Source organism: Pan troglodytes, chromosome 11 (assembly GCF_028858775.2).
Source record: "Pan troglodytes isolate AG18354 chromosome 11, NHGRI_mPanTro3-v2.0_pri, whole genome shotgun sequence".
In the NCBI taxonomy this organism is placed as follows: Eukaryota; Metazoa; Chordata; class Mammalia; order Primates; family Hominidae; genus Pan; species Pan troglodytes.
This window is the reverse complement of record NC_072409.2, coordinates 40,364,374-40,379,849: the sequence shown is the minus strand read 5'-3', so window position 1 is coordinate 40,379,849 and position 15,476 is coordinate 40,364,374. Positions and strand designations below refer to the sequence as shown.

General features: G+C 48.6%; 1 protein-coding gene across 2 annotated transcripts in view; it reads right to left on the bottom strand.

The window, feature by feature from the left end:
- CORO2A (coronin 2A) overlaps positions 1-15,476 on the bottom strand; it is a 71,463-nt gene that overhangs the window by 14,583 nt on the left and 41,404 nt on the right. For both annotated transcript variants that reach the window (XM_520144.8, XM_009456983.4), the window contains exon 3: positions 1,993-2,109. In XM_520144.8, the coding sequence (XP_520144.3) occupies positions 1,993-2,109 (117 nt within the window). The remainder of the gene's footprint in view (positions 1-1,992; positions 2,110-15,476) is intronic.

The window sequence follows — 15,476 nt, the reverse complement described above, 5'->3', positions numbered from 1 at the left end:
GATGGAGGGGGCTGCCATGGCAGAGAGTTAGCTCCCTGTCATGGAGGTGTACAAATGGAGTACAAGGTGATCCTGGGATGCTGCTGACTTGATCTTCCTTATTGGTCCTGCAAGGTTCTCTGGCCCCTAGTTGATTGTATGCACTGTTTCCCTTAGAGGTATACAGGTTTTTCAGGTAGACGACTTTGCTTTCAATTCAGCAAATACTTATTTCCTGGTCATCTTGGATTTAAAACCAGGAAGCCAACCCCATGAGAGTAGTGACAGGCTCCAGATACTTCGGTCTGATGAGGGCTGTCACTGCATAGAACCCCAGGAGGAAGACACACTCTGAACAGGTATGTTTGGAAGATGAAGGTACCACCCGCAACACTGAAGCAGAGAAGACTCCCCACTGCTAGAGGAGCAACCGTGCCCTCCAGGCCCTGAAGGCAGGGAGGAACACCCCATAAATTCACTGTGGGCATAGCTTCGGGGAGGAAAGCCCCTTCCTTCTTCAGTCCCCCAACAGTCATGTCCTGCCCTGGGGCATCGGGGAAGGGGCAGTGGCAGGCAATGAGGCTAGCAAGAGATTTATAAAGATCTTGATGGGAGCCTTCAAAGCAGTCCTGAAAAGGCAGGTATCACAAAAGTGGGGACAGTTTCAGATATTTGATATCCTGCCAGAGGCCCTATATTCCCCGGGGACAGGGCCAATTCTCACAGGACCTGATTGTCCCTTTGGTGAAATCACCTCGGCAGACACTGTCCTTTACGTTCCTCAGCATCTGCTATATGGAAACCGACACAAATCCTCTTTGAATTTTCTGCCTTCCTTTCCTGATGAACTGGTCTGCTTCTTTTGATCTAACTGAAGGTTTTGCAATACATTCTGTTGCCCATTTTGCCTTGGCTGCCAGGTAGCTCTTAGCTAAACTAGCAGCTTAGCTGCTGCAACCCTCCTTAGCCATCATTTCTAGTATTTCCTCAGTTTCTCCATCTGTGGCTGCTTCTCTTTAAAGATGTGTCACAGCACATTGGAAAGAGAATGGGCTGTGGAATCAGACAGGCCTCAGTCTGAAGTCTTGCTCTGCCTCCCACAGGCTGTGTAACATTAGGCAAATTGCTGTACCTCTCTGATCCTCAGCTTCTCCATCAGAAAAATATCCTACCTTGTGGGGTTGCTGGGGAGACTGTGAAATGATAAGTGTGATGACAGTTAGGAATACAGTGGGCTTACAATAAATGGTGACAATGACTTTTATCTTTATTTAATCATCTGATCATATCTGTGTTTTTTAATTTTTTAGTAGAGACAGGGTCTCACTATGTTGCCTAGGTTGGTCTCCAACTCCTGGCCTCAAGTGATTCTCCCACCTCAGCCTCCCAAAGTGCTGGGATTACAGGTGTGAGCCACTGAACCTGGCACATCTGTGGTTCTTGTCTTAAGCCATACCCACCATATTTTAGAAGTGGGTATAAAATGAATTGTAAATAAGTAACACTGAACATTGTTGGGGCAGGGATGATAACCCTGGTACAGAACACAGGCTCAAAAAAGTGAGTGAGACTGAAGCTGCTGGAATGGTTTTAGTGTCCACGTTCATCCAAGGCTCTCACAGCCTTTTATAGCTCGCTTCCTCACTGTGGGATTAAGTGGAACATCCTTTCTGATCACCATAAAAATGCCCCTCATAGCCTTTTATAGCTCCCCAAAGGATGGGTTTTCCCATCGGAATATACATTTTCACTAGGCTTTATTAGGTGGGTGGAACTATTATGCCCATTTTATATGGGGGGGGAACTAAGGCCCATAGAGAGGAGGGGTGGTGCCGCTAGTCCTACAGCACCACGAATGTCTCCTCCTCTACCTAACTTAACACCTCCCCACACAGTGACCTCACCTCCGTGATGGAGTCAGGGGCACCAGAGCCAAGAACAGGTACCGTTCCACCCCAACCACCCCAATCCCACTCTTCAGGAAGGGGAAGCCCCTCAGGGGCTGACACTCACTGTGGCATCTTCAGAACAGGAGGCGATCTCAAAATCATCAAAAGGGTTCCACTTGACATCCAAAACGTTGCCTCTGTGCCCACAGACCTTTGGATAGTGGGGGTCCAACTTCCCTGTCTGCAAGACAGTGCCCAGGAGGGTTGGGGAGGAGGTGGATTCCACATTAGCATCTGGACAGTCACGTAGTCAGTTAGCAACCAGTCAACGGGAAAACATATAAGGGACAGAGCTGGGTGTGAATCTAGGCCTTACTTCTTATTCCCTGTGTGATCCTGGGGGAGTTACTTCACTTCTCTGAGCTCTGGTGTCCTCCTCAGTAAAAGGGAGGAATCACAGGTATTTCACAGGTTGGTGTGAGGATCATGGGAGAGGAGGTATGGCACAGTGCCTAGCACATGGCAGATGTTCAATAAAAGGGCATTTCCCCTCACACACTGCTGGCGGGCATGTAAAATGGTGCAGCTCTTTTGGAAAATAGTCTGGCAGTTCCTCAAAAGGTTAAACGGTTCCCACATGACCCAAAAATTCCACTCCTAGGTCTATCCCCATGGAAAATGAAAAGATAAGTCCACAAGAAACTGTTTCACCTAATCCCAGCACTTTGGGAGGCCAAGGTGGGTAGATCACCTGAGGTCAGGAGTTCGAGACCAGCCTGGCCAACATGGTGAAACCCTGTCTCTACTAAAAATACAAAAATTAGCCGGGTGTGGTAGTGTGCACCTGTAATCCCAGCTACTCAGGAGGCTGAGGTAGAACACTTGAACCTGGGAAGTGGAGGTTGCAGTGAGCTGTGATTGCGCCATTGCACTCCAGCCTGGGTGACAAGAGTGAAACTATGTCTCAGAAAAAAAAAAAAAAAAAAAAAGAAAGAAAAGAAAAAAGAAAAGAAACTGGTTCACCAATGTTCACAACAATATTCTTCATAATATCAAAAAGTGGAAACAACCCAAATGCCCATCAAGTGAAGAACGGACATACAAAATGCAGTATATTCATGCAGCAGAATACTACTGTCCCCAAAAAGAGGAATGAAGTACTGGTCTCTGCTACAGCATGGATGACCCTCGAAAACACTAGAAGAAGAGGCCAGGCACAAAAGGCCACACGTTGTGTGATTCCACTTAGATGATGTTCCAGACGTGGTTTCATTGCCTGAGCACATTAATGCATCCCCCTGGTACCTGGTATCTGGAACCCTAAGTAATGCATATGAAAAATGCAGAACGGGCTGGGCGCGGTGGCTCACGACTGTAATCCCAGCACTTTGGGGGGCCGAGGCGGGTGGATCATGAGGTCAGGAGATCGAGACCATCCTGGCCAACATGGTGAAACCCTGTCTCTACTAGAATACAAAAAATTAGCCCAGCGTGGTGGTGCACGCCTGTAGTCCCAGCTACTCGGGAGGCTGAGGCAGTGGAATCGCTTGAACCCAGGAGGCAGAGGTTGCAGTGAGCCAAGATCACGCCACTGCACTCCAGCCTGGCGACAGAGCAAGATTCTGTCTCAAAAAAAAAAAAAAGAAAGAAAAATGCAGAACGATACATTCATGGAGACAGAAGGCAGATTCCAGTTGCCTCAGGCTTGGGAGAAGGGGCAATAGGGGGTGACTGCTAATGAGTGAGGGGTGTCTTTTTGGAGTGACAAAATGATTTTGAAATTAGGTAGTGGTGACAGTTTATTCACAGTATATTCACAACCTTGTGAATATACTAAGATCCACTGAACTATACACCTTAAAATGGTGAATTTTCCAACACGGCAACATGACAAAACCCCGTCTCTACAAAAAATCAAAAAATTAGGCCTGGCATGGTGGCTCACGGCTGTAATCCCAGCACTTTGGGAGGCCAAGATGGGTGGATCACCTGATGTCAGGAGTTTGAGACCAGCCTGGTCAATATGGTGAAACCCCACCTCTACTAAAAATACAAAATTAGCCGGGCGTGGTGGCACATGCCTGTAATCCAAGCTACTTGGGAGGCTGAGGCAGGAGAATCACTCGAACCCAGGAGGTGGAGGTTGCGGTGAGCTGAGATTGTGCCACTGCGTTCCAGCCTGGGCAATAGAGTGAGACTCCGTCTCAAAAATAAATAAATAAATAAATAGCCAGGCATGGTGTCGCACGCCTGTAGTTCCAGCTACTTGGGAGGCTGAGGTGGGAGGATTGCTTGAGCCTGGGAGGTCAAGGCTGCAGTGAGCTATGATTGTGCCACTGCACTCCAGCCTGGGCAACAGAATGGGACCCTGTCTCAAACAAAAAACAAAACACGGTGAATTTTCTGGTATGTGAATTCTACCTCAATTACATAGAAAGGGCATTTCCCTCATTTTCCCCTTTCCTAATGAGAATTCCTGTATAGGTGCTGGGAGGGACATACAGGTCCCCCAGCCCATGCCACACAGCCCTGAAGCTATTTCCAACTCCACCAACAGACTTGGATTTCTTGAGGTCATAGAGAAACCACACCAGTTCAGTCACAGAACCTTGGACTGGCAGTGACCAATCTGCTCATTTTGCACATCACATTGCATGGCCCTGGCAGAACAGGGACCAGGACCTAGGCCCTCGGCCTCCCACATCCACCATCTAGTCCCAGGTTCTTAAGCCACCCACCAGAATGCTCCCCCAGCCATTTTTATATCTAAGTGAAAGAGACAGCTGAGAAGAAAACTGGCCAACATCCATCCATCCCACAAATATTCCCGAGGTGCCCAGGGGACAGGTGCTGTTGGAGGGGCTGATTGCAAGATGAACACTCAACATAGTCCTTGACTTTGCAGAATCAATAGTCTTGGGATTTTTTCTAGAGGGACTTTCAAGAACAGGGTGGACTCAGGGAACACCCAACCTTCTCTTCTTCCATCACCTCCCCATCTGTGTAGAGACCACTGTACTTTTTTTTTTTTTTAAGAGACAGGGTCTCACTCTGTTGTCCAGGCTGGAGTGCAGTGGTGCAATCATGATTCACTGTAGCCTCGAACTCGGGGTAAGACAATCTTCCCACCTCACCCTCCCAAGTTCCAGGCTAAGAACTACAGGCATGTGTCACCAAGCTCAGCTAATTTTTAAAATTATTTGTAGAGATGGGGTCTTGCTATGTTGCCCAGGCTGATCTTGAATTCCTGGGCTCAAACAATCTTCCCAACTTGCCCTCCTAAAGTGAGGGATTACAGGCATGGGCCACCGTGCCTGGCCTATGCATGCATTTTAGTAGCTCTGCAAACAGAGGAGGTGGTCCTGTGCCTCCCTCTGGAAATACTCTGGCTAATCCAGGTCTCTCCCCTCAGGAAAAAGTGATCAGACACCTCCGCCTAGACTGGATCCCCTACTGGAGGGGACAACGCTATAAAGGACATTATTTAACAAATCTAAACAAGAACGGTAGATTAAAGTATTATCACAACATTAAACTTATAGAAGTTGATAATGTACTGCAGTAATGTAAGAGAATATTTGTATTTTTAGGAAACAGTATTTAGGGATGAAGGGCTAAGATGGATGTAACTTACCCTCAAAGAGTTCTGAAAACAAAAAATTATACACACACCTACACATTCAGAGGGAGAAAGAGAACCAAAAAAAAAAGGAAAGAATGTGGACTTGTGTCCTTTGTTAGTGATGTGCATGGAGGGAGGTGAAAATTTTCTTTCTTTCAAGTGGTCTCTGCCTCTTCTACAGCAGGACAGGGGAGAGAGGTGCATGCTTCCTGCCCTGTCCTGGCAGGGCGGTACCTGGAGCTAGGGTCTTAGAAGGACACTGCACCCACAGGCCCTGGCCCAGGTCTCCATGGGACCAACGCTTAAGCCACTGACCCCTTTTTTTTTTTTTTTTTGGACATGGAGTCTCGTCTTGTTGCTCAGGCTGGGGTGCAGCGGTGCGATCCCGGATCACTGCAACCTCCACCTCCCAGGTTCAAGCAATTCTCCCTGCCTCAGCCTCCTGAGTAGCTGGGATTACAGGTGCGTGCCACCACACCCAGCTAGTTTTTGTATTTTTTAGTAGAGACGGGGTTTTGCCATGTTGGCCAGGCTGGTCTTGAACTCCTGACCTCAGGTGATCTGCCCGCCTTGGCCTTCCAAAGTGCTGGGATTATAGGCTTGAGCCACTGCGCCCAGCTGCCAATGACCTCTTGCTTAGCCTCCAGGACATCCTGTACACTGTCCTCAAGGTGAGTTTTCAAAAATTAAAATCTGAGCATGTTGTGCACCTGCTCACATTTTGCAAGCCTCTTTTTCCTCATCTGTAAAATGTGAATGAATAATCATTTCTTCCTTGCAGGATTGTTGAGAGTTAAATGAGATACTATGCATGAAGAGCCCAACAGTCAGGTGTTACTGTAAGTGCTCAGTAACAGAAGCTATTATTATATGTATATGTATGTATATTTGTATGTCAAAACTGAGAAAAAAAACTAAAAGGAATGAGCCAAAATGTTAATCATGGTTATATCTAGATGGTGGAATAAATGGCTGGCTTTAATATCTTTGTCTTATTTTTTAGCTATGTAAGTTTTGCAATTAAAAAAGGTGTTTAAAAACAAAAATACAGATTTCCTGAAAAAATGGGCCCATTCAGGATTAGCCAAAAACTTCTGTTATAAAACTGTAGCTCTTGAAGGGCTCTAGAGACCAGGAATGGAGCCCACAGCTGCACTGTCTTATCCTGCACCTGTGGCAGGCATTGCGAATGGATCCCAGCACCCTCTCTCGGACCTCAGACTTGGGGAAACCCAGCATGGAGTAGGGACTTGCCCAGGGTCACTGCAAAGGTGAGGGGCAGAGCTGGGCTTGAGCCCAGGCCTCTGGTTCCCCAAGTGTGAGCCTGGTGCTGTACTTCCTGTGCTCTGAGGGAGCACCAGTGAGTGCTCTGTGAGTCCCTGCCCTGGCCTCCTTCCTGCACACAGCCTTTCCTTTCTCTGGGATCATTTCCTGGGTCAAAGGCCATGAGCAGTACTATGTCTTTGGCTGTGGGGCACTGATTGCTCTCCGGGCCTTTAGACTCTGGCCCAGGGCCATGCCCCAATTTCTGCAGTGCGGTTTCCCAAGAAAAGCCAGACGAGCCAATAGTCAGGCTGCCCTCGGGCTGACAGGAGGCAAAGTGCCCAGGAGCCCCATTCAGACACACACCTCCCACCTCCCACAGACTCAGGGAAGGCGCCTTAGGGTTGGGCGTGACTCAGAAAGGCCTAGCCCTAGACAGCTTCTCTTCCTTCTCAGCCTTCTCTTCCTTCTCAGCTGATGAGGGAAGGCTGCCCGCTCACACCCCAGCCCACCCCAGCCCTCCCCTCCGCCCCACCTCCCCTGCCCTGCCCTGCCCTGCCCTGCCCTGGGCTGGCAGATTGCTCTGCTTCTAAAAGGTTTTACGCTGAGGACCACAGGCAGGAGCGGACATTAGCCAGCCTGGTGGGCTATTGACTGAGCTGCTAAAAGCCTGTCAGGGACATTTATCATCAGGAGGCCATTTCCACCTTCTGCCCATTAGGCCAGCACTCAGCCAGAAACAGGCTTCTGATGGATGGGGTGTACAAGCTCTAAATCAGGGGAGACACGCCTGCTCCCCTCGCAGACCCCACAGAACCCTGGCTTGGGCCGCCCTGCCTGGAGAGGCATCACCTCCAAGTCTCCAAGGGGCTGCCCTGGGGCAGGGGGGGAAGACAGGACAGAAGGACCCAGGAGGAGTCAGGCGGGTGGGGGACCAGATTGGGGACTCTCTAGGGCTGACCTCCATTGCCAGAAAGGGAGAGGTTGTGAGGCCACTGTCACGACCCTCAGCAGTCAAGGGAGCAGCTGTTCCTACAACAGCATCATAGTCATGGCCTCAAATGAGCATCCCAACAGCTCAGGGTGGAGACTGGGAGGCAGGGGTGGCAGGACGGGCAGAGGGAGGACACACAGCGTAGCAGAGGTGAAGTGGGCAGGCAGACTCTGACTTCCAGGGGTGGAATCCCTGCCACATCCCTTACCATGGTGCAGCCTTGGGCAAGTGACCTCAGTTCTCTATGCCTCAGTTTCCTTATCTACGAAATGACAACAGTAGTAGCACCTCATTCACAGTAAAGCACTGAAGACGGTGCCCAGTACTTGCTAAGTACTCAGTACATTAGCCAGGAGAAGCTCATCACAGCTCATTACCATTACCCAGTTTCATTGTTGCTCAGTATGTTTCAGGGGCCAGGGGATATACTCACTGGGCAGGGGACAAACTGTTCTGCAGGGGGACTCCCATCCTTTCCTACATAGCAGTGGCTCCAGGCATGCCCTCCATGAATGAACTAGTGGCTTGATTGTTTTCCTACTGGTGAACGCAGGCAGCTGGATCAGACATGTTCCCATGTCTATAAGAAATAGGTTTTTAAATGCTTCTTGGCTGGGCACAGTGGCTCATGTCTGTAATTCCAGCACTTTGGAAGTCCAAGGCAGATTACTTGAGGCCAGGAGTTCAAGAGCAGCCTGGGCAACAGGCCCCATCTCTACAAAAATTAGTCCGGTGTAGGGATGCACACCTGTGGTCCCAGCTACTCGGGAGGCTGAGGCAGGAGGATCACTTGAGCCTGGAAGGTCCAGCCTACAGTGAGCCATGATTGTGCCACTACACTCCAGCCTGGGCAACAGAGTGAGATCCTTTTTCGAAGAAAAAAAAAAGCTTTTCTTTAGAAACCATAATCTAGGGAGTCATATATGTGCCAGGCCCAGTGCCAGCTGCGTTGCTCATAATATTTGATTTACCTCCCAACCACCCCAGGACATAGTACAATAATTCCCCATTTACAAGTGCAGAGGCTGGGGCTCAGAGAGGTTGACAATCATGTACTAAGGACAGCAGAGCCAGGATTGGGAATGTTTCCTCTTACGGCCTGGTCTGCTCTTGCTGTCCTCACACCATGGTTATCATCATCATCATACAGGCCTTTCACTGAGGACATACTATGTGCCAGACTGCATGCAGGTGATGGCAGAGATGCGGTACTCCCAATCCTGGGCTATAGGAGCCATCTACTTTACGGAGGAGGCAGGAAGGAATATACTTTGAGCTCAGAGGAGAGGCACACAAGAGACCTGGGGGATGAACCAGAGAAGGCTCCCTGGAGGAGGAGGACTTTAAATTGGGCCTTAAAGAGAGGGAGACTTTGACCAGGCCAGGTGGAGGGGAGGAATCTCAAGTCAGAAAGGCAGGGCCACAGGTAGGTTTTAAGTGGGAGGAGGCTGAAGCAGCCAGCGGGCACGGTAGGCTGGAGGACAGGGCAAGAGAGGAGGCTGAGCAAGAGGGGTGAGGCTGAGGGCATGGAGTCTACTCACCCTGCCCAGGGTGCAAGGCTGGACCCAATAGAGAGGTGGACAAATGGATAGGTGAGCCATGTCCTGACTGGAGAGGGTGAGATGTGGGACCAGGGACCGCCCAGAGGAGGCTGGGATTGAGCAGAGGGAGAGATGAGAAGAGCATTTCTTGACCCTAGGAATGGCAGCACTTCTAAAATGCACAGAACATTCCCATGATTTAGGGCAGAGCATCCTTCATCACCCCTCTCCTTATGAGCACCCAGATGAGCCTTTGGAGGGTTTACTGTAGAATCCAACATCCAGGGATGAAAGTGGTGAACCACAGCTGGTGTCCCCACTTGGTCACCTGTGGGGACAGGGAGCTCACTTCCTCCTGAGGTAACTCATCCTACTTTCAGACCTTGTGAATTTGGAGAAAATGTTTCCTACTTCGAGTCCAGTGTGGCCTCCAGGTGGCCCCTGCTTCCCCTCACTTCCCACTTCTGGTCCTGGCGTTGTCCTTTGGGGACCTATAGACACATCTGGGCCCTCTGTGGCAGGCCAACTCCTTGGATATTTGAAGACAGAGGACCCATTCCTTGAGTATGTTCTTGTCCAGGCTGAACAAACCCCTAGAACTGGAAGAGACTTCCAAAATGCCAGACTAGCCCATACCCTGCCTTTCTAGAAGGGCAATTTGTATGGAGGGAACAGATATGTGCTATGGAAGGCTCTGAGGTTCCAAACAGTTGGCTAGGACAGGGCATAGAGGGCTTTGATGAGAGAGGCAGAACATTATCTGCAGGCAGCAAGGAGTCCTGGGAGGCATCTGAGCAGCGGAGTGATGTGGATACACATTGGCTTGAGAAGGGTCAGGTTGGCCTTGGTTTTTTGTTTGTTTGTTTTTTGAGACAGAGTATTGCTCTGTCACCCAGGCTGGAGTGCAATGGTGTGACCTTGGTTTACTGCAACCTCTGTCTCCCGGGTTCAAGTGATTCTCCTGCCTCAGCCTCCCAAGTAGCTGGGACTACAGGCATGTGCCACCATGCCCAGCTGATTTTTTGTTTTTGGTAGAGACAGGGTTTTGGTATGTTGGCCAGGCTAGTCTCGAATGCCTGACCTCAAGTGATCTCCTGCCTTGGCCTCCCAAAGTGCCAGGATTACAGGTGTGAGCCACCGTGCTGGCTAAGGCTGGCCTTTAAGAGCATGGCAGTGAAATGCTCCTCTCCACTCTCCCAGGCACCTGAAAGCCACGGTGTCCATTAGGCCCTCAGGCCCATGTCCCCTCTGGCCTGTCTACTCCCAGAAGGGTTCCAGGGCTGACCCCCAGGGGCTCTGCCTGCCCTTGCTTTCATTCCTCCCCACCCTCCACACCTCACAGCAAAGTCCACCTTCTTCACCCCCTCCCTGGAGTGACTCTGTGGCAGGCTGGGCCCCAGGCTCAGGAGCACAGTCCTGGCCTCTCCCCAGCCTTCCCCTGCTGCCTTTGTTCCCTGAATACAGTCCCTGGTTGCCAAGGCTGCAGGTTGCGAAACTCACCTCCAGCCTCCCTCTAACCAGCACACCCTGGGTCACAACAGGCAAGAGGGAGGGACCCTGCCTGCAGTGTCACTCCCTTTGGGACATCTGAAACTGCCTGGGGCAGCCCGGCCCCTCTGAGAAGGACTTCCTGCACGCTGTGGCAAGGCCAGACATCTCCCAACCTCAATGCAATTTATGTACTTAATTAAATCATTAGCTAGCTTGTCCCTTCCTTGTTCTCACACCACTCACCTACTGATACATCTCTGTGCCTGGCACAGAACGTAATCCTGGTAACAAGTAGGAGCTGATGCAAATCAGTGCCAAACCTCAGGGGCCTCATGTCAGTGAAGTGAGAGCAAGGCCCGAGGCCACACCCAGGTCTGGGATCCCATTCGGGTCCTGGACGCACAGGTCCCTCTGGGAAGTCATCTTCCTGAGCCTCAGCGACCTCATCCGTGCAATGGGGCAAGATCCCCTATAAATGGGGCTAATGTTCATAAGGTATCAGCATAATCACTCCAACCCTGGTTACAACATAATAAAGAGCCTCTAAGGCCTGTCTGTGCAGGTAAGTGCTATGGCATGGTGCCCGCACAGTAGTAATGGATGTGGTTACTTAATAAGAAACATATTGGCCAGATGTGGTGGCTCATGCCTATTATCCCAGCACTTTGTGGGGCTGAGGCAGGAGGATCCCTTGAGCCCAAGAGTTTGAGACCAGCCTGGGCAACATAGTGAGACCCCATCTCTACTTACAATAAGAAAAAATTAAAAAGAAACATCAATCAAATGCAAGATGTGGACCCCATCTGGACTTTGAGGCAAACAAACCACAAGCAAAGTGGCATGTATGAGGCAACCAGGGACCATTAACATGAATTAGGAATCAGGTGACACAAGAGTTATTATTAATGTGATCCTGGCATTATGGTTATGTCAGAAAATGTCCCTGGTTTTAGAATTGCATACTGACATGTGGTAGGGGGCGGGGGGCGGGGGGCGGGGGGCAGAGGTTGAAATGACAAAATGTCTAGGATTTGCTTTAAAATACTTCAGGTAAAAGGGATGAGTGAAGCAAGAGGGCAAACTTGATAATTCTAGAATCTGGGCTGAGGAAAGTTCATCATATTATTTTTATCTACTTTTGTGCTTGAGATTTTTCCATAATTATGAACCTGAGCTAGATTAGAGCCTTGCTATTGAAAATGCAATTGGCAAACAAGTAGATCAGTATCACCTGGGAGGAGGGAAGTCAGATTTAGCAAGTAAAATACAGGATACCCAGTAAAATTCAAATTGCAGATAAACAATGAATATTTTAGCATAAGGAGGTTCCATGCAATATTTTACTTACACTAAAAATTTGTAAAAATAAACTGACAGTTTCTTATAAGGCTAAACATGCAACTACCTTATGACTCAGCAACTGCACTCCTGGCCCCTTATGCCAGAGAAATGGAGACTTACTTATATTCACCCAAAAATATGTACGCAAATGTTTGTAACAGCTTAATCTGTAATAGCCCCAAACTCGAAACAACCCACTGGCTTTCAGTGAGTGAATGGTTATACAAACTGTAGTGCATCCATACCATAGAATACTATTCAGCAGTAAGAAAGGACACAGAGGCAGGAGTGGTGGCTCATGCCTGTAATCCTGGCACTTTGGGAGGCCGAGGCAAGAGGATCACTTGAGCTCAGGAGTTTGAGACCAGCCTGGGCAACATCATGAGACCTCGCCTCTATTAAAAAAAAAAAAAAAAAAAAAAAGGCCAGGCAAGGTGGTTCATGCCTGTAATCCCAGCTCTTTGGGAGGCTGAGGCAGGCAGTTTAACTGAGGTCAGGAGTTTGAGACCAGCCTGGCCAACATAGCAAAACCCCATCTCTACTGAAAATATAAAAACTGGCCAGGTGTGGTGGCATGTGCCTGTAGTCCCAGTTACTTGGGAGGCTGAGGCAGGAGAGTTGCTTGAACCCAGGAGGCGGAGGCTTCAGTGAGCCAATATCATGCCATTGCACTCCAGCCTGGGCGACAGAGCGAGACTCCATCTCAAAAAAAATAAATAAGATAAATAAATAAATAAAAATTTTAAAAAAAGAAAGAAGGAACACATAATTGAGGCCAGGTGCAGTGGCTCATACCTGTAATTCCAGAAGTTCGGGAGGTTGGGGTGGGTGGATCACTTAAGCCCAGGGGTTCAAGACCAACCTGAGCAACATAGCAAAACCTCACCTCTACATAAAAAATATACAAAAATTAGCTGGGTGTGATGGCATGCACCTGTAGTCCCAGCTATTCAGGAGGCTGACGTAAGAGGATTGCTTGAGCCCAGGAAGTGGAGGCTTCAGGGCCGCAGTGAGATATGATCATGCCACTGCATTCCAGCCTGGGTGAAAGAGCCAGAGCTTGTCTCAAAAAAAACCAAACCAAACCAAAACAAACAAACAAAAACAAAACACACACACAAGACACAAAAAAAGGATCAATACTCAATATATGCAACAACCCAGCTGAACTGCGAGAGAAATACAGTGAGTAAAAAAAGCCAAGCTGAAAAGGTTACATATTGTATGATTCCATTTATGTAACATTCCTAAAACGGGAAAAGTATAGAAATGGAGAGCAGGTTAATTGTCATCTGGGGTTAAGGAGGGAATGGGGGTGGAGGGGAACAGATCTTTGTGATGATGGAATGTTCTGTATCTTGACTGTAGTGATGCCAGTATCACAACAGTATGCTGTACTGCGTACTGTAGTCTTATAAGATGTTACCACTGGAAGAAACAGGGTAAAGGATACACAGAATTGCACTGTACTTTTTCTTATAACTGCTTGTGAATCTACTATGATGTCAAAATAAAACTTTTAATTAAAAAGAAAAAAGCAAAAATAACGATTTGTTGTTTATCTGAAAGTCAAATTAAACTGGGCATCCTGTATTTTATCAGGCATCTCTGGGAGCTTGTTGGAGATGCAGATTCCCTGGCCCCACTTCAGACCCACTACATCAGAATCTGTGTTGTAACACTAAAGTGTGAGAAGCTCTGATTAGTGGCTCCTGGGTGTGTTAGTCCATTTTGCATTGCTATATAGGAATATGTGAGGCTGGGTATTTACAAAGAAAAGACGTTTGTTTGGCTCACAGTTCTGCAGGAGGCAAAAGAAGCCTGGCACCAGCATCTGCTTCTGGTAAGGACTGCAGGGGAGCTTCCAATCACGCAGACAGTGAAGGGGGGATCAGGTGTGCCGCAGGCCACGGGGAGGTGTCCCAGACTGTTTTCAACAATCAGATCTCAGGTGAACTCATTATCACAGGGAGGGCATCAAGCCATTCATGAGTTGCCCCCATGACCCAAACACCTCCCATGAGGCCCCACCTCCAACACTGGGGATCACATTTCCACAGGAAAATTGGAGGGGACAAGCATCCAAACTGTATCACAGCTCCTGTTGGATCTGGATTCCTAGGAGTCTGTGATGATAGCAATTAACATGTATCTTTGAGCTATTTATTATATTTCAAAAAGCCCAAAGAGAATCACACATTTTACCTAGGATCAGGCTGTGTAGGACAAGTGAGTTTCTTTTTCTCTTTCTTTTTTTTTTTTGAGACAGAGTCTCGCACTGTTGCCTGGGCTGGATGGAGTGCAGTGGCGCGATCTTGACTCACTGCAACCTCCACCTCCTGGGTTCAAGCAATTCTCCTGCCTCAGCGTCCTGAATAGTTGGGGTTACAGGTGGCTGCCAACACGCCCAACTAATTTTTCATATTTTTAGTAGAGACAGGGTTTCACCATGTTGGCCAGGCTGGTCTCAAACTCCTGACCTCGTGATCTGCCTGCCTCGGCTTCCCAAAGTGCTGAGATTGCAGGTGTTAGCCACAGCGCCTGGCTGACAAGTGAGTTTCAACCCTCCAGTGGCTTCCCACTGGACTCAGGATAGAGCCCAGACTCCTGCCTGGGCTTACAACGCCTTCACAGTCCAGGCCCTACTCCCCAATCTGACCTCACCTCCTCCCACCACTCTGTGGTCACAGCACATGTGTCCACGTGCTGACAATGCACAGACACACCAAACCCATTCCCACTCAGGGCCTTTGCATGTTCTATTTGTTCTGCCAGCATACTCTCCCTTTAGAGCCTCAAGTGGCTCTCGGCTCAAAGATCACCTTCCCAGGAATGCCTTCCCAGACCATCCTGCCTAAACTAGGTCCCCTCTCCCAACCCACATCACACTCCATCACATCACACCAATTTATTTTCTTTATATCAGTTGTTAGTACCCATTTACACTGAGCAGTTCATGCAAGTTAGAAACAGTGACAGTTCTGAGAGTTTGAGTAATAAAAGGAAAACCAACTAATTATTGAATTAATTAAGAATGCAGTTTGTTTGGTGGACGTAATCTTTTACAAGCATGCAAAGCTTGGAAGAAACAAGTAGCAAAATCGGCCATCTATAGGGGGTCCTTCCCATTTTGACCTTTTTATGTCTTTCTACAAATTCCATTTTGCACTTGTCCCTCCCTAGCTCAAAACATTCTCTGTCTCTTTAGGATACAGGTCACATGCCTCACCCCAGCATTCAAGGCTCTGCTCAGCTAGCCCCAGTCCACTTCCTTAGGGTACTTCCCTTCTTCTCCTTCACAGATTATTTGTTCTGGCCAGACAGCTGCTCTCTGCATTGCTTCCTGAACATTCTAT